Source organism: Notamacropus eugenii, chromosome 3, assembly GCF_028372415.1.
Source record: "Notamacropus eugenii isolate mMacEug1 chromosome 3, mMacEug1.pri_v2, whole genome shotgun sequence".
NCBI lineage: Eukaryota > Metazoa > Chordata > Mammalia > Diprotodontia > Macropodidae > Notamacropus > Notamacropus eugenii.
Window position 1 is genome coordinate 278,622,719 of NC_092874.1, and position 19,619 is coordinate 278,642,337.

The 19,619-nt window shown below is 42.6% G+C and overlaps 2 protein-coding genes across 2 annotated transcripts in view; both read right to left on the minus strand.

Moving 5' to 3' along the window:
• Positions 1 to 1,471, minus strand: part of HAL (histidine ammonia-lyase) — a 39,223-nt gene extending 37,752 nt beyond the window's left edge. The window contains exon 1 of the mRNA XM_072655631.1: positions 1,032 to 1,471. Coding sequence (XP_072511732.1) covers positions 1,032 to 1,278 — 247 coding nt within the window. The 5' untranslated portion in view covers positions 1,279 to 1,471. The remainder of the gene's footprint in view (positions 1 to 1,031) is intronic.
• A 5,142-nt stretch (positions 1,472 to 6,613) lies between these two features.
• LTA4H (leukotriene A4 hydrolase) overlaps positions 6,614 to 19,619 on the minus strand; it is a 36,649-nt gene continuing 23,643 nt past the window's right edge. The window contains exons 12-19 of the mRNA XM_072655632.1: positions 19,322 to 19,466; positions 18,446 to 18,549; positions 17,608 to 17,678; positions 16,281 to 16,335; positions 13,583 to 13,678; positions 10,551 to 10,633; positions 9,396 to 9,500; positions 6,614 to 6,900 (exon numbers count right to left, since the gene is read on the minus strand). Of these exons, the coding sequence (XP_072511733.1) occupies positions 6,783 to 6,900; positions 9,396 to 9,500; positions 10,551 to 10,633; positions 13,583 to 13,678; positions 16,281 to 16,335; positions 17,608 to 17,678; positions 18,446 to 18,549; positions 19,322 to 19,466 (777 nt within the window). The 3' untranslated portion in view covers positions 6,614 to 6,782. The remainder of the gene's footprint in view (positions 6,901 to 9,395; positions 9,501 to 10,550; positions 10,634 to 13,582; positions 13,679 to 16,280; positions 16,336 to 17,607; positions 17,679 to 18,445; positions 18,550 to 19,321; positions 19,467 to 19,619) is intronic.

A 19,619-nucleotide genomic window follows, 5' to 3' on the forward strand; every position in this document is an offset into this window, starting at 1 on the left:
TTACTACCTATGTGACCCTGGGCAAAGTTTCTATTTCTCTAGGCCTCAGTTTCCCTTTTTGTAAAAATGATGGAGTTGTACTAGATGACTTCTAATGTTCCTTCCAGTTCTAAATCTATGATCTTCATTGCAGAGATGAGTAACTAAAAGGATATATACATATACATATATGTATACACACACATACATATATGTATATATGTGCATGCGTGTATATATAAATATATATATGTAATATATAATCAATCAGTAAACATTTATTAAGCTCCAATTAAGCGCCACGCACGGTGTTAAACACATATTGCTCAATATGTACTTAACACTATGTCTGGCACATAATAGGTGTTCAATAAACATTTACTGATTGATTATATACATTGCTAAACACGGCCACCCATAACGGCATTTTTTTTTACTGCAAAGGAAAGTTAAATCTGAAGAAGGGAGGACAAGGGGACTATGGCCAGAAGTGACCATGAGGCACAAACAAAAGACATCAAAAAGACATTTTAAAAAAGAAAGAGAAAGTAGAGGGCCAAAGAGGACTGGTTTAGTGAGTAGACCTTAAAATAATTCCTTAAATAAAAAATTAAATAAATTCCTTCCCTTTGACCTGCTCTGTTTCCAGGGACAACCAATGGAACAAAAACAACAACTGACCTTCAAAAGCCGCTGTGTGAGATTGGCAAATCACTTTTCTCTTTCTAGGATGCATTTTCCTCACTCACTTTCCTCATCTGTAAAATGGTGGGGAGCGGGGTTGGACCAATCAGACACTCAGTTTCTTTATAAAATGAGGAGGTTGGAACAGAAAACCAACCTCTAAGGACCCTTCCATTTTTTAGGCCTCAGTTTCCTTATCTGTAAAATGATAAAACTGGACCAGATGACCTGTCAGGTCCCTTACTGCTCTCAGCCAATGATTCTGTTCTCATCGTTGAGCTAGGAGAGATGTCTCTGAAGGGTTTGCTGAGAGATGCCATTCATGATCTATTTCTGCTCAGATCTATAATCCCTCTGACTCTACTTACCAACTTCCACAAATTCATTGTCCTCCAAGGCAATTTCTAATGGGTCATCATGGTCCAGTAGACCCAACCCCTTACATCTCCGCATGTAGAACTTCACATCATCCACTGAGGCAAAACCCCCATTGTCAGGCTTGTTCTTCATGTACCTCCTCACAGCTTCCCGACCCAGCCACATCACCGTGAGGCTGCTATCCTGACATGGCACAGCCAGCCACTCTCCCCGGACGTGGACCGTATATCTGGGCATCTTTTTTCTTCTGGAGGTCTGTTTCCGTTGAGTATCTCTGCTTGGGATGATACCTCTGCTGAAGAAGATTGAAAGCAAATAACTATGTGCCACTCCAAAGGCGATGACCTAAAAGCCTGTGGAGAAGGAGGGAGGCCAATCAGGGAGACCTTTTTCCTCTTGCCTGTTGAGGTTGATTAAGCCACTGTTTGGAAAGAGCTCCATCCACTCCCAAACTGGGTCAGGAGACACACCTACTTATCTAACTTGGGAGTGAAATAACTAGTGGTTCAGATGTTATCTTTCCCCTAGAAATGTTTTAACCCAGGACTGACTATAATGATGGGGGTGGGGTAATATTTGAAGGGAAGGAATTGATTTTTAAAAAAATAAGCCCTCTCTCACTTTGCCCTTTGGTCTATGTATTGCAATGGAACTCCTGCCCGATCTAAGCAGGAGAGGGGACATGAGACTTTAGATGTAATTCAGTGAATCAGCTACCAATGGAAATAAATAAATTCAACAGACATTTATTAAGAATATATATTATATTATTGTGCTATAAGAAATGAGGAGCAGGAGGATTTTAGAAAAACCTGGGAAGAGTTATAACTGTTGCAGAGTGAAATGAACAGAACCAGGAGAACATTGTACATTGTAACAGCAATATTGTATGATGACAAACTGTGAATGACTTAGCTATTCTCAGCAATACAATGATCCAAGACAATTCTGAAGGACTTGTGATGAAAAATGCTATCTGCCTCCAGAAAGAGACACTTAACCATTCTCTCTCTCTCTCTCTCTCTCTCTTTCTCTCTCTCTGTGTGTCTCTCTGTCTCTGTCTCTGTCTCTGTCTCTCTCTCTCTCTCTGTCCCTCCCCCCCTGTTACTCTCATTCTGTCTCTCTCTTTCTCTATGTGTCACTTCAAAGGCTATGATCTAAAGTCAGCCCACAGAGAAGCAGGGAGGCCAATCAGGGAGACCTCTTTGCTCTTTCCTGTTCAGGTGATTAGTCCACTGTTTGTGAAGAGCTCCATCCACTCCCAGGCCGACACTTCTGATTATATCTATGCTAGAATTAGGGCAGAGTTTTACATACATTCCAAAAATATGTATCTCCATAAGCACTCTTTGTGTATAAAACAACTTTGAAATAATTAAGAAGTCTATTCAATCTATTGATCAACCAAGATTCCAGAGGACTGATGGTTTTACATGTTCCTCAACTTCCTGTGCTAGAGGTGATGGATTCAGCACAGAATGAGACATCTACAGTGTCCCCAAAGTCTTTAACGTATTAAAGCTGCACTAAGACTTTTGGTATGTCCTGTATTTTTTGGGCATAGCCAATTTGGGAATATGACTGGGCATATTTGTTACAAGGTGAAGGAAGGGGCAGGGAGAGAGAAAATGCTTTTTTGTCAATGGGACATTATTAATTGATTGAATTTTAGTTAATTTTAATTTAATGTTGACTGACCACGGATGGCAGTCTACCAGCACTGATTAGCCTATGCTCTGCAATTTAGGTCTTTAGAGTCACTTAGAGGCACTGAGTGATTAAGTGACTTTTACAGAATCACACAGTGATGTGTTAAGAGGTGCGTGAGGGTCAAGTGGATATTTCGAGACTCCTCACTGTTTGCAAAAAGTGCAGAGAGACTCTCTAGAGGGCTGGAGTTCCTGCCTTAGGCTGGGGCCAGGGCCGGGGCTTGGCTCTGTCCCTACCCTCTGGTGTTCCAGCTTTTCCTCCTGGAGAGCCCCTACCGCAGTGGTGAGTCCCAGGTTGTTCCTGCACAGATTGAAGACCTCCATCTAAATTGAGGACCCTACTGTACACACCACCAACCTTGGTAGGGAAAGATGATGGGATCCAAGTGAAGTATTTTTGATGGATAAGGCATGTAACTGATGAATGAAATGATGGAAACTTCCCACCAACTCTCCTAAATACAAAATTTTAGTTTTGATGGTTTTGGTCTGAATTACCTTTGGGACTTCCCTCCCAATCTCTATAAAGCTTCATCAAATGATTCTCTTAGTGAGTAGTCCCAGATTAGAGAGAGAACCAAGGGCAAGTGCTCTTCATGCATTGAAGGATGGTTGTGACTCTTAATTCCTTAGGTGCGTACTCAGGAAAGGAGAGTTTCAGGATACAAAGGTAGCATGTTTCTTGCCCTCTGGGAGTTCACAAACTAAAATGGAAAAGAGGCTTTCCTAAATGAAATTCAAAACTGAAAAGAGGAAAAATAGAATCAAATGCTCAGCTGTACAGTACAGACTAGTAGTGTTATTGTATAGATTGGAGATAGGAAAAGAGTAATTTAAGCTGCTGGAGTCAGGGAAGAAAGAAATAGAGCATAGTTTGGGCTTTGAATTCTGAGCAGGATATGGGTAGGCAAGAGCACTGGCAGATTATTTCAAAGGAAGTGATAGAGACAGGACCTGTGATTCAGTGGTCTAGGGAACTCCCAGGCGAGGAAATTCCCTCTACTAGTGCATATTGGCACCTTCTCTGCAACTGTTAGAGTTGAGTGGGACACTCAGAGGTTAAGACACATGGCCAGGGCCCCAAAGCCAAGATATACCAGAGTTAGAATTTGAACACAGGTCCTCTTAAATTTGAGGTTGGTTCCCCCTCCATTCTGCCCTTAAGGAGGGGATTGTGGGTTAAGGTATGGAAGTAAGAAGGAGCATAGCTGGGATCATAGGATTGTAACTTTGGGGCTGGAAGGGACCCAAAAAGTCATGATGTCCAACCCCCTCATTTTACAGATGAGGAAACCGAAGCCAACCAACAATGTAACAGTGGGAAAACAGCAAGGCCATCATCAACTTGCCTAGGAGAGTGAGAGGCTGGTGTTATTAAGTATGGGTAGATCCAGGTTGACTCACTGTCATTACCATCTTGACATGAGACAACTCCCTAAGACAAAAGAAAAAGGAAAAGGGCCTATAATACACAAAATATTTATAGCAGCTCTTTTGGTGGTGGCAAAGAATTGGAAATTGAGGGGATGCTCATCCATTGGGGAATGGCTAAACAGGTTGTGGTATATGAATGTAATGGAATACTATTGTGCCATAAAAAATGATGAGCAGACAGGTTTCAGAAAAACCGGGAAAGACTTACATGAACTGATGCAAAAGTAAAGTGAGAAGAGCCAAGAAACAGTAATATTGTAACAATGATCAACTGTGAATGACAGCTATTCTGATTAATACAATGTTCCAAGACAATTCTGGACTTATGATGAAAAATGCTATCCATCTCCAGAGAAAGAACCGATAGAGCCTGATGGAGGCATTCTTTTATTACTTTATTTTCCTTGAGTTCCTTTTTGGTGTTTTCCTTTGCAACATAGCTAATATGGAAATGTTTTGCATATCAATTTGCTTGCCTTTTCAAGGAGGGGGAAGAACAAGGAGGGAGATCATTTGGAACTCAAAATTTTAAAAATGTTAACAGTTCTTTACATATAATTGAAGGAGGAAAAAGGACTTCGCTTTCTGGTCCACTCCTAGTGGGGTGACGCTGGGAGAGTCAACGTTTCTGGACTTGTCATTTACAGAATGAACGGGTTCGACCCAGTGACTTTGAAGGTCACTTGTAGCCCTAAAGAGATGATCCTAGAATTTAGATATTTTAACATTTTCCTTACAAAATGGTTTTTCAAATGTTAATCATAGTTCATTGTCATAGCTCTAAAAATGACTTAATGGAAGCTGTGGGGGCTAAAGTGAAAGAATTGATGGAGTTGGATAAAAAGGAATGAAGTTCAAAAGGTCACTTAGAATAAAGTTTAAAATGTAATTTTTGGGGGGTCTAGACTCCTAAAATTTCTTTGGTATAGGGAACTCCCGGGATGGAATCTCTCTCCACGAATGCAGATCAACATATCCAACTGTAACTTGATTTTGAATTGTTTGGGACATTGAATTCCAGTGTCTTCCCCTATTAATTATTCTCTTTATCTCACATAGAACTTGCCTTGTATCCATGTGTTTGGCAGGTTGTCTTCCCCATCAGACCGTAAACTCCTTGAGTATTGGCAAGAACTGTCTTTTGCCTTTCTTTTTTTTATCCCCAGAGCTTAGCACAATGCTTGGCACACAGTAGTGCTTTAAAAATATTTACTAATTGAAGTGATTTTTGCAGAATCACACAGCCAGTATTGTCTTCTTAAAATAATTGGTGGTCTATCGTACTCACTCCCTGGTTTATTGACTAGCCTATTTTTCTGTTGACATAGGTGTCTCTCACCAGAACAGAACAGTAATAAATGGGTTTATTCCCCTCAAGCTGTCTATGCCATTAACACTTAATATTGCAGGGTGCTCCTCTGTGGCTAACCAAACCAACTGTCTGTAACACCTTCTAACGTCAAGGACAAGGAAAAGGTCACTCGTCCTCAGCACTAGCCTCATTAATACCAACAGAAAGAATTATCTGCATCTGAGAATGTAGTTCCCTTAATTTTAGCGTGATGACTGACCATTTTTAACTGGTGATCAGTCACTGTCCACAGGTTTTGCAAAAGACAGAACCACAAAAACAAATTAAAAAAAACAAGTTGATGTCTAAATCTTCCTCTAAGGTTTGCAAAGTACTTTATGAATATTAGCTTTTTAGATTCTCACAACAGCCGTGGGAAGTAAGTACTATTATTATCCCCATTTTATAGATGAGGAAATAAGGTAGGCAGAGGTTTAGTGATTGCCCATGGTCTCCAAAGTGTCTGAGGTAGAATTTACCAGTGCACCATCTGGCTGCCTTCTAAGAAAAAAAAACAAACCCCAAAACTAATCTGTCCCCTACAAAATCTATCAGCTTTGGAAACAACCACCAAAATTACTAAAGAAACTCAAGGTGGTCAGGACCTTGTCAGCTGAAGGGGCAAATATGGAAATCCACCAAGGAGCTATAATGGAGGGAGAAATACATCACCAATCACTAGATACAGAGCCGGTTCTAGGCAAAATAAAGGCCTCTGTTCTAGAGACTCCCCAGCCCTGAAAGCATTCTGTCTGGTTTTTGTTCCCAGGGGATTGGTTGTTAATTAATTTCGTTATAGTGTTAGTCTATTCCTCAGTAAGGTTAAGAGCAAAGGTGCCTGTGCTTTCAAGTTTATTTCAAAATTAGACATTAGATTGTGCTGAACTTTTCTGGATGGCAGCAGCTTCCAAGTAAACAAACATTATCATGCATTAGGCATAACAGTACAGGGCTATATTTGTGGACAGTGTATCAGGGCTGGGTGGCCTTCTTCCCTTCATGGGTCTAACACCTTAAGAACCACTAAAATGTAGCAAGTTTTCCAGTGCTGCAAAAATTATTTTTGACAAATGAGAGATAGGTTTAAAAATCTCAGCTCAGGTTTATTTTGGCAAAAATCACTGATACAACAGAATACAAATCTAGGGGTAAATGGGAATGTGTGATTACAGAGTGATTCACAGAATATGTTTCAGTCATTCACTACAAAACTGAATGGTGGGCAGGTGGGCAGGTGGGCAGTATCTTCAGTCGACTTTCAGATCCTTCCCCACCAGCATGGCGGTCACGGGATGCATACTAGCTTTGTGTTGCTGGTAGGCACTGAGAGTCAGATCCCGGGATTTATCAAAGGCAGCAAGATCCCTGCAAAAGATTTTGACATAATTTTACACAACATAACATTCTACAGAATTTAACAGGAAACTAAATACTCCAGGATAGGCTAAGGGACAGTTTGTACCTGCATGTGTCAACTTAAAAAAAACAAAACAGCCTTCTATGCGCAATTCTCAACTGCTGTTCAAGTATGAAAACAGACAGCAAACTCCACGAAGGCAGGATCTACTTTATGTCTTTGTATCTCCAGGGACTAGAGCAGTGCCAAGCACATAGCTGGTGTTTAATAAATGCTTCATTTAATTTGAAAAAACAATTCATTAAAAAACAACTTAAGGTGATTAAAGCACACAAGGAGAAATTGCAACAGCTTAAATGCAGAAGACAAATGGAATCTGTAAACAAGGGCATGGCTAACCACTGCTTCTCTCTAAACTTGCGTAATTCCTATAATAATATTCACTTTGAGTATTAAAATACAATGCTTGATATCCTGTATCAAACTGGACTCAAATCAATTTAAATTACAAGATAGGAAAGTTAGGGATCATCCTTTTTTCCCTACCAAAACTACATTCCTGTGGTTTTCTGTAAATTCTGCATACCCCTCACCCCTCTAGAAGGGGAGCAGGTCTGGGCCACAGAGGACTTCTGTTCCCAAAGGATGACTTATCTGAAATACCAGTACCAGAGAGAAATGTAACCCTCCCACAACTTCCCAGATGGGCTCAGGGTGCTGGTGGAACACAAAAACCCACTGCCCTCCTACAGGCTGAGCTGGCGAGGACTCTTTACGGACACAGTTGGCCGGGCCCTTAGCTATCCACCAACCCGTCCCTAAAGCCTCCTCAGCTCAGGGTCAATTGGTCAAAGCTCCTCATGTCCTGGGTCATAGCATGAAGAGGCATCAGGGCAGAACTTAAAAGCAAGACTTGATGTTGCTATTAATTTCCCAATGTTCTAGAAAAACTGACTGTGTAAGTCAAATTTGGCTTACTTTACCAAATCCAAAATGGAATAATTTGTTTTCATTTACTCCATTTATTAAAGCCACCTACAAGTTAGTCATGGATATCTGCAGACTCTTGCTGTCCTGTCCTATGAAAAAGACAATGTCTGAAGCACAGGGCATCATAGAAACAGTCCCCAACAGCTCCTTTCCAGGCTTATTGCTAATGACTGGTTTTCCCTTTTAGAGCTCACTAATCAATCCATTAGGCATTAAGTCTTTACTTGGGATCCTGGGGGTGCAGCTCCCTACACAGGAGCAGAGGCAGTGCTCAGAACTGTCCTCCCCCAACCCTTTGGGAATATTCAGATTTTTAAAATGCAATCGGCTTTTCTTTCCCCTCCATTCTCTGCCTCATTTCTTACCTAACCTTAATCACTGATTGGGTCCTGCATCAGTCAAACTGAGACCTGTTAAAGCCCTCAGTTTAAAAGGGCCAAGGTTTCCCATGGCATTCTGGGCCATCTCAGTCTTCCTGATCAATAAATGGCCACTGGTCCCAGAGGAGTGAGGCTGGTGACCACACAGCCCTCCCTCGCTTCAATCCAATTCACGTGCATGTCACGGCCTCACCTCCCTGATGTCACTGGTCCTCTTTAAGAACACGGACAAACAACAGCCAGTCCTCCCACTTCCCTCTATCTATTGTGCAAGCTGGCTAACCTCCTTCATTTACCTTCTGGAGATGTTCTGGCCTCCACATAAACTTGGAGGGGAATATTGGGGCTGACCAGCTATTATCTCTTTTGAATCTCCAAATACAAAGCTTGTCTTCTCCGTAATGTGAAGTAAGTTTGGCAGACAGAGAGACAGCCTTGGAATCAGGGAGCTCCAACGAGTTCATGTTCCACCCATGACATGTACAAACTGCACAATCCCCTGTAGGGAGGGATCTGCTCGAGGCTCTGGGCTGCAGGTGGCCGAGAGTGGCCCAGAGCAGGGAAACCAGGGCTCCAGCAGCCAGCTCTATTCTTTATTCTCACCAGAGTTTGAGATGGAAACTAGTGTCCTGGTGATGTGTTTGGCACCTCCTGGAGAGAAGGAGCACTGAACTAGCAGAGCAGACTGGGTTTTCTTTAACCTTTCTAAATAACCTTTTGGAGACTGCCAGAAATCTTCCTGATAATAGCACTGGGAAAACTGATCTAAAAAGCCTGAAGAACAGACTTTCCTCAAAACAGAACTAGAAGCCACAGTCCCCGTGCCACTCACCAACACCATGTGGCTGCCTTGCCTCATTCCATCCCCACCCTACCCTGCTAGGCCTCCTCCTCCTCCTCCAGACAGTCATGCCTCAGCTTGTGAGCCCCTGCAGAATGTGAACTCCCTGACCTGTCTGTGGATTCTCAGCACTTAGTACTGAGCCTGCACCAAGGAAGTAGCTAATAAATGCTGGGCTACACTAAGTAAGTGCTTAATAAATGTTGGGACTGAGTCAAATCAACTGACCCCAGTCCACCATTCCACCATGTGTGAGTGCTCACAACAGATCCCAGACACTGAGGGGTCTTACTTGAACAGGGGGCGAGTAAACTTCAGTCTTCCTTGTCCTGTGGCCATTTCTAGAGCCAGGGGTATGGCGTCTTCCCACTTGGACTGGATGCAAAGGCGCAGCCATCTGATGAGAGAAGCGGGATCAGGGAGGGGATGAACAAAGGGTCATGGGCTGAGAACTGCAAGGGCTTCAGCCAGTCACTGAAGCTGATCCCTTTTTTACAGAGGAGAAAATTGAGGCCTAGGAAGTGAAGTAACTTGTCCAAGGTCACAAGGTGACCTTTAGTAACATCAGGATCTGAAACCAGGTCCTTTTGACTCCAGAGCCACTGATGCTCTCAAAGGGACCCATATAATGATTTTCTCAGAGATTTGTTATTAGGGAAACCAAAGTACCAAGTGAACAAGATCACACTGGAAGACTGATGGACCTTAGAGTAAAATCAAGTCTCAAAACTTGGGGTACCTAACTTTTATCCTCTCCTAATTCTCTTACGCAAAATACCATCAAGTACTAACAATTCATTCTCAAAAGGATTTAACTATGTCAGACAAAAAACAACGTCTGAATTCATTCAAAAATTCAGTGTCCATCCAACACAACAACTAAATTTCATCTCTGACATTTCTTTGCCCCCTTGTTCCGTGGGATTCTAAGAGGGTACACAGTGTAGGTGCTAATGAAATATATAATTCTAATTTCTGAATCTCAGTGTTTTGATGCTAAGCCACAGCACTACTGTGAATTTTAATTAGGAACAGATGAAGTACTCTTTGAGTTAGATAATGACAGATGAGATGAATCCCATTAATTCTGGAAGAATGCCAGTTTACCCCAGGGGCGCTTCTCTCCTAATGTTAAAGCAAGGGAAGCAAGCACACCCACCACAAACAGGAGGAGTGTGACCCTCCCAAGGGAGCTCTTGAGTTAGGTGGGATAGCTCGAGAGGACATTTTCTCTGGTTTCTGACTGTTCCCCAGAACTAAGGTACTAAGTGATTTCACTGTGCAACATTCCTACCTTCTAGGAGCTGCTTGTGGAGAATATATACATACATACATACATACATATATATATATGTATATACACACACACACACACACACCACATACACACACATACAATACGTACATACATACACACACACACACACACACACACACATTTATATACCTGAAGCGTATCTCTGAGTTTTTAACAGAATTGAAGTTGTACACCTCCTGCATTCGCTGAATGTGTGACACTGGAATTGGTGCCTAAAAGAAAAGACAAAGTGTCATGGTCTACTCTAACTGCTTTTTGGAAGAAAGAAATTGGAGAGGGGAATGATCTTAGTTGAAATGTCAAGAATTTTGCAAATTGCAAGAATTATATTGGATATGAACAAATAAGACAATTTATTTAGGACAAGGCAAGTTTTGTCTGAGTTTGTTATCATTAATAAAGTTCTGTGGTATAGTAGGGAGCTGGCTATGAGGCCATGGGGCATGAGTTCAGTTTCTGACATGGTTTGGATACATGGGCTACATCTCACTGCCCCAGGCATCTCTCAACAGAACAGGTATCTGATTAGGTAGAGGGGCTTTCCTCACTGGGAGTTCCCTACATGGATGAAATCACAGGTCCAGGCAAAAGAGACAAAATTCTTCAATTGGGAATCTGGGGACAAGTAGTTTAGGGGGAGCAAAAGGGTTTTTATTTCTCTCAAAGTTTTAGGGCATGAAATAATTTTTGGGAGAGCAGTTTTAACATTGTCTTCTTGCAGTTCTATGTAGTCAGGACCAAAAAAATTGTTGACAAAACAACTCTGAGGCACCACATCACACCTACCAGATTGGCTAACATGACAAAACAAGACGATGATAAGTATTGTAGAAGATGTGGGAGAGTTGGAACACTAATTCACTGTTGGTAGAGCTGTGAGCTGATCCAACCATTATGGAGAGTAATTTGGAACTATGCCCAAAGGGCTACAAAAATGTGCATACCCTTTGACCCAGCAATATCGCTTCTAGGACTGTATCCCAAAGAGATCATAAAAATGGGAAAGGGTCCCACATGTTCAAAAATATTTATAGCAGCTCTCTTTGTGGTGACCAAGAACTGGAAATCAAGGAGATGCCCATCAACTGGGGAATGGCTGAACAAGTTGTGGTATATGAATGTAATGGAATACTATTGTGCCATAAGAAATGATGAACAAGAAGACTTCAGAGAGGCCTGGAAGGACTTATATGACCTGATGCTGAGTGAAAGGAGCAGAACCAGGAGAACTTTGTACACAGCAAGAACCACAGTGTAAGAGGAATTTTTCTGGTAGACTGAGTACTTCACTGAAATGCATGGACTTAAAAACTTCCCAATGGACTCTTGAGGCAAAATACCTTCAACAATCCAGAGAAAAAACTATAGAACTGGATCGCAGAATGAAGCAGATTATTTTCTTTTGTATTATGTTTTGGTTTATTTTATGGTTCTCCCATTCATTTTAATTCTTCTATTCAACATGACTAAGGTGAAAATGTATTTAATAGGAATGTATGTGTAGAACCTAGATAAGATTGTACACCGTCTCAGGGAGGGAGTGGGGAGGCAGGGGAAAAAATCTGGGATATATGGAAATGATTGTAGAACACTGAAAACAAATAATTATTAAAAAAAAAAAACTGATGACAAAATCAGAGAATCCAAACGAATCTTAAGAGAAGGTATAAAGCGTGCACCTGACACGTCCCAGAGAGTGAAGATCCCACCTGTCCTGAAAAGCTTCAGAAGGATGTAGCTGCTGTGCATTCTAGAGCTTCCTAGATTACAGCTGATACACAGCATGCAGCTTAAACTCATTTTTCTTCTGTAAGTAATTACAATCACTTAAACCTTTTCCTGTAGGCCTTGCTGTCTGTCACTGGGACCTTGGACTCTTCTTCTCTGGCCTGGTGCTGGGCCAGCAGGCTACTTCCTTACCATCTCTAAATCATGTCCCTCCTTTCCCCCTTTTCAACTCTGTCTTCTCCTGTTGGAATGTCCTCTCCTCCTGAGGGGAGGGATTACCTTGCCTGCTTAAGCACTGCAGAAACGGCTTTTTATTCAACTGAAACAAACCATCCACGTAGGTTTTTTGGGCAGATGACTCCAAGTCTTGCATATTTCTTTTAGGAAGGAGAGTGAAGAACTGACCCCAGACTGAATTAACTGTCCCATGTGCAATAAGTGTAATGGGAGGGTTACCGCATGTCTTACAAATTATATTCCAAGTTACTGTTTCTAATAGGATCAGTATTGCTTCTTCTTGACCTACCAACCATGCTTTTAAAACTGAGGCTTATCCTTATTCTACGGAGCACCAAATGGAGCTGCATACAGGAAGCCAGTCCCTCTGGCCAGGGTCCACATGGTGCTCATCTACCAGACCATGGCTCAGCCTCAGAGGTCGCCAACAGCCAGTGTTTCTGAACAAGAATTCCCTCTGCCAACAACTCAACACATCTGGCCTCCCTGGAAGACCTCAGCCCTTTCCGCTTTGTGACTATTACAGTTACCCTGCTGTAACTTTTGCCCACACTACTATTTAGCTTGAGTCTGTGGTCTGTCTATACGTCTCCCCTCTATGACCTTGCTCTCCCCTCCTCTGACTCAATCTGATTCACAAGCTATGACATCCTGTTGGACAACAATCTGTGCCCCTTCCATTGGGGGAATACTTCAGGCCTGTGAACACCTTAGAGGACCACATGGCTTTCAGTTTTATGGCAGGCTGGGATGGACATCTTCCCAAAACCAGGTGGCAGTCACTGATACAAATACTAAAACCCCCAAAAAGGCATAAGCTCTTATTGGTCACACCATTTCAATATAACTGTTTTTTTCTGTAACCTTCTGCATTTTATTTTGTGCATTTAAAAACATCATCCTAAACAGGGGTCCTTAGGTTTCACCAGACACTGCCAGGAGTCCAGGATACAAAAGAGGTCCTATTCTATAGCATCTCTGGAAAATCGTCATTTGGCTTCCACTTGGAGAGTTTACCCTTTAGGAAAAGGTCAGCAGGACTTGCACATCACATGTTCACATCCTTTTTGAATAAATTACATTTACAGATAGTTTCTTCCCCATTTCTTGGCTCCTTTCCCTGTGATAAGCTGTAATGTTGCTCTTGGCTATTCCCTCCATTTTAATTTCCAATACTTTTGACGTAGAGCACTTACCGCCACTAGCATCAATGCTAGAAACTCAATCAACTGATGAGATGACATATCCTTTAAGTCTGCTGCACAGAATGTGCCCAAATCATCTTCTTTGGCCTAAAAAAAATCCCCACAGGCTCATGTATTATCCAAATTTATAGGTAACACACAGGAATATGTATTAAGAACCTGAACTGAATCCAACTTCCAAAATAAATCTAACTCTAGTTGTCAGAACTTTTCTTCCAAAGACTAGGGATGCCATTCCCATATCTGAGAGAGAATCAACTCTGAGTGGGCTATTTCCTCCATGAAGATACAGCAGCAGCATCCACAGGCTCTTGGGGAGGAGCGATGAGAGCTAAAATTCCATAAATAAACAGAAAACTGAAGAACTGGGGTAAAACGTTTTGTTTAGCTCCTAGATTCACAATCTTCATGAGAATTCTAACACCCCAGAAGCAGTAAAATAAATCACACCCTTCCTTCTTGCCACTAGCAGTTTTTTTGTTTTTCACGCATATTAATAGCGCCTTCAAGATCACATGTAAGTCGCTGCACCAGAGAGGCTTGGGCCAAGGACCAAACTGCACACCGTTCTCAATGTCACGCCAGGGAAGGGCCACATTCTGGTTTTTCTCTCTATCACAGAATGGTCTGTTTATTCTATTTATCGTAAAATTATTCCCATATTTGGGTTTCCTAGGAAAAAGCTTTTCAAGAAAACTGCAGGAGTAGTAGCTAATAAACATAATTTACCAAAAGCAGGTTTGTAAAAACATCCTTTTTAAGGCAGAGGAATTCAGAAGGGCAGAAGGGGGGCCTGGTAACTGTAGCGATCACTTCCATCTGCCCCCAAGTCCTGTGTTCTCCTCCTTAGTTGCTCTGCACAAGAAAAGCAGGAAAACGATGTGTGGCTACACTAGTCTCCTTCTGAGGTTGAGCACAGTGCTGGGCACACAGGCAAGTGCTTAATAAGGACTTGCTGACTTGTTAATCTGATAGCTGGTTTCCTTTGCTGCTTTTGGGAGAGGAAAAAAAAACCAAATACAATTTGTGCCTTCCCCCTGTCACTTAGGACAACCAAGGCGGCATGTGAGGAGCAGGCGCTTGGAGCAGCCAAAGCTTCTAAAGCCTCGGGAAGAAAGCCCACTTTATAAATCTGAAAGTTATGCCTGTAAAAACAACTCACCTTTGTATGGTCATTTAAGGTTTGCAAAGCACTTTACATATGTTATCCCATCTGATTCTCACAATAAACCTGGGAGGAAGGGATCATTATTAACTCCATTTTTCAGCTGAGGAAACTGAAGTTAAGAAAAGTTCAGGGACTTAACCAAGGTCACTCAGCTAGGAAGTGGGCATGATCTGACCTCAAGTATTCCTGTTTCTAAGGTCAGCCCCCTCTCCTCTGCACATTGCTGGTTCTCTGTTGACTGACAATTTTACACAATTTTACATCAAAGCACATGGGTGAATTTTTTTAGTCAAACTAGGGACCAAATCTGGTCACTGAAGTCACAACTATGGTCAATACATCACCCTGAAAATGTGCCCCAGGAGCCCCTAGGCCCAGATTTTGGGCAGCATGGCAGTGATGGAGACTCACGTCCACCTGACAGGTCTGCTTGTCTACAAGGGAGCGGCTTGGGAGAAATTCAAATGACCTACTATGTGTACAGTGCTCCTGAAACTTCCTGAAAGCACCAAATAAACACCATCTACTAGTAGCAATAGTAGTAGTAGTAGTAGTGGTGGTGGTAGAAGTGGTGGTGGTGGTTGCAGCAGCAGCAGTAACTTAAGTAGTTACCAACATGAATTTATTAGGAGCACCCTAAAGGGTCAGATAAATGTGCTCCTTGCTTGAGGACAGAAACAAAATCTTCAATGATCTTTCTTACACTTTAAACAATGTAATGAACTAATTCAGCTAGTTAAAGTTTTGTACACGGACCAAAACAAATAAAGCTGTGCTCAGATCTGAAAACCACGCTTGGATTACAGATCATATCACGCACCAGAAAGCCACGTCCCTTATGAGCTAAGCAGCATCTGTGAAATGGGACCGTATTTACAGCTTCTCCTTTCCTTAAGGCTACTCCACAGTAATAATCCCTTTGTAAGCCTTATGATGACGCCAAAATGTAAGCTTTTCATTAGGAGCACTATTACATTTTCCATGGAAATCCCTATAATTGCTACATGAATTATCATTTAAATATTTAGTTTATGGCATAGAAGAAACAAGGAAATACAATTCCTTGCTAATCATGCACTGAATACACCAGCCAGCACGTAGAGGGACAGAGGCAGGACTGCGATTTCGCTGGGATAAGGAAATCCCAGAAAAGGAAGCCTCTCTGCCAATGTAGGCTGGCAGCTTCTCTACCACATTCAGTCTTAGAGACTTGTCCAGGGTCACACAGTCAGAGTTTGTCAGGGCGAGCCTTGAACTCAGATCTTCCTGGAGCCAAGGCCAGCTCTCAATCCCACGCTACCATGACGCCTCTCACTAGCTAGCGTGGCTATTAAGTTCATTTTGTTCTACAATGATACAAACAACAGTACCTTGCACATAGTAGGTGCTTAATGAATACTTTTTAAATGGAAGAAAACAGTGATTTATCCATAAAGCCCTTCTGCAAGAGGTACATATAAGTATACCTGTACCTTAAATGTCTCAATTAGAAAAAGCCCAGAATCTCCCAGGCCTACTCACTTTGATCCATCGTTGGCTCAAGTCAATACAAGCCTCTGTTAGAGTCATATCATACCTGAAAAGATGTAAAAACAAGAGTTTATGAAGGCACAAACATATAACCATCTCTTTTTTCCCCATCAAAATAGTCTTGAGTTCAAATCCAGGTGAAAAGCTAGTACACACCGAAAACAGGGACTCTTCTATCTGCAGTATCACAAGGAAAGTCTGATTGACACTGAGTGAGGTGTCAAAGAACTGAGAAATCATACTGAGTGAGGTGTCAAACCCAACATGCCTAGTGCTACTGCAGATTGGTGCCAGAAATGCTGAGCAAATGGTGGTCAAATGCAAAAACAGCTGGAGGCTACCTGAGCCCTGGTCACCATGAGTGGGAGGCCATCCTTGAATCCTAGGGCAGTCTTGGAGTCCCAGGGCTACAGGTTTACATCAGAATGCGATCTAGGGACCATGTGTGGTTCAGAGATTTCCTAGGATACGTCTCTAGGTGGAGAGCACATGGGGTGGTTTTCAAAGCTCGCTCAACGGGAAGTTGAAGGAGGCCAGAATGGTTCAAAAATCCCAGGATGCCCTAGAATTCCCCTGATCTCCTTGGGGACTAAGCTGTTCCAAAAAAGGCTCTCCTGAGGCAGAAACTCATGGCCAAACCCCAGACACCACAGAGCTAGGAGCAAGTGCAAACTGATGATCAGGGAGGTGGTGGATTCCCCTTCACTGGAAGCCTTCAAGCTAAGGCAGGATGAGACCGGGTAGAGTAGGTGGCCTCTGGGGACCCTCTGAAATCTGAGACTCCCTAATTCCAAGTGACCCAAACATATCTTCGCAAGCTAGACAACTGGGACAAATTAAAAATAATTCAGTTTATTGAGATGAATACTTTTAAATCCACAAGACCAACTTTACAAGTATAAGAGGAACAGTCTGGCTGAAAGAGAGCTGGGGATTCTAGTGGATAACATATTCCCCATGAGGCATGGGGATGTTTGGCCTAGGACCAGCATCAGCGAGCCTACAGGGGCTGGTCAGAAGACTGACTGTTCTGTTGTTTTGGCCCCAGAGCAGGGGAAGCCGAGAAACTCATCAAACTACATGAAGGTATGGGAGGGTCTCGAGATTCATGGGTTGAGGTGTGAAATGAGCCAGGACTCTTGGAGCCCAATCCTCTCGGGCTCTGCGGAGGGAACAGCATGACTCCAACTGTGGTGCTTTGCGGTGGACAGAGCACATTCAGGGTGAGTGCGCTGAGCACTGCACATCCATTCTGCCATCCTGCAGCACCCACCGGTGACTTCAGGCAGAGGGCAGACAGGGCCAGAGGAGCACTTACTTTGGTTTTACAGGCGGCAGGCCAGGAGAGAAGAACCAGGCATTCCAGTCAACTTGGTTAAGAACATCGGTCTGCAAGTAATTGAGAAAATCATTCAGGCAGCCACATGATAACCTTTCTCTGCCTCAAACAGGCCCCACATAAGCGCTTTCTTCAAGATATGAGATTATAACATATGTCACAACTGTTAAGAGACAGTGTGGGATAGCCAGTAGAGTGCAAGGCCTAGCATCAGAAAGAGCTGGGTTCAAATACTGTCTGGGTGACTCTGGACAAGTCACTTAACCTCATGAGCCTCAGGCAACTCTAATACCTGTTTACTAAGACATACAGGAGTTGCTGTCTGCACTGAAGGAGGGAATTCTGACACACTGACGTCATTTATGTGTATTTTAAAAGTGACAATAAGAGCATTTAAGAAGGACTCTGTTGGTAAAGCACTTTACAAACAGCACTTCATTTGATTCTCATGACTACCCTGGGAGGTAGATGTTGGCATTACTTTCAGTGTACAGAATGCAATACCTAAGTATAAAAATGTGCCTGGAGGTAGTTGTAACAGGTACTGGTGAGCTAACAGCCTGTAAAGTAAGTGATCTGCTGAATGACTAGTTAGATAATCAGGTCTAGTGTGGAGAGAGGTTCTTTAAAGGGAACATCAAACAATCTCCGAAGAAAATTTTATAAAATCATTTACGTTGTTTTGATAAAATAAAATGAGGGCACTGATGAGTTCATTTTTGAAACAATTCTATCTATGACTACTAGGTGCAAAGTAACTCAGAACAGCCTTCAGAGAATGCATGCCAGGAACAAGAAAATGCCATCTGCACCTCACCTTGTCTTTGAAGTAGGAATACAGGAAGGCTTTCCAATCTTCGGTCGTTATGCTCTTGTAGGAAAATTCCTTAATATAAGCTTTTAAGAATGCCAGGAAAACCTCTAGGAGAAAAAGTGAAAGTAAGCTCTTGTTAAATGGCCAGACACTGAGGAGAGTTCAGAAGAAAGATCTGATCTGATTCCTGCCTGACACAAGGAGCTTCCAATCTCCTTGTGAATACTAGACTAACACATGTGAATTTGGCCCTGGGAGGATGGGTAAGTGGAAGAGATAGGGGACACCTTCCCAGTGGGGGGGAATGTGGATAAAAGCAAAGGTGGTGAGCACAGAATGGTCATTTGGCAAAGAGGCCTTCCTGGAGTAAAGGGTCCATACTGAAAATTTGAATAGGGAGGGGGAGTCCCAAAGAGATCTGAGACCCAATGAATTCTCAGAGCATCACAGGATAGTGGAAAAATGCTGGAGTCAGAAGCCACCTCTGTGTTCAAATTTCACTTGTGACACCAGCTGTGTGACCTTGGAAAAATTCCAACTTCTCTGAACCTCAATTTCCTCATTTGCAAAGTGGGGCAATAATGGAAGCCTCAGAACACAGTGAACAGAGGACTAGTTTTAGAGACAGGAAGATCTAGGTTCAAATCCTGTCCAACAGACCAGCTGTGGGATCCCAGACAAGTCACTAACCATCTCAGTGGTCCAAGGTGCCAGGATGCTTTGTAAACATTCAAAGACTATGCAGTTACATGATGACCAGATTAAGTTTTTAAGCCATGGTGCAATTATGAAAATGGATAGAGGGAGATGCTTTAAGACAAACAAGTCCCTTTCACCCCTTCCCTCCAGGAGAAAAATTAAGACGATGCCTGGTGTTACCTGGTCCTCCCAGAAGCTGTTCAAGATAAAAGAGAAGAGCAAAACCCTTCTCATAGGGGACGGAGGAATACACCTCGTCAGGATCCACATCCTTCAGGCTCACCACCAGTTTGGTGAAGGCATGGGTGTCTCCAAAAGTCTTGATCTACAAGAAACAAAATTCGGTTGAACATGAACCCAGCTAGGCTGCCAGGGGAAGATGTGCCACAACACACAGGCACATTAGGCCTGGAGTCAGTAAGATTGCAGTTCAAATCCAGCCCCAGACCCTTATTAGCTATGTGACTCTGGGCAAGTC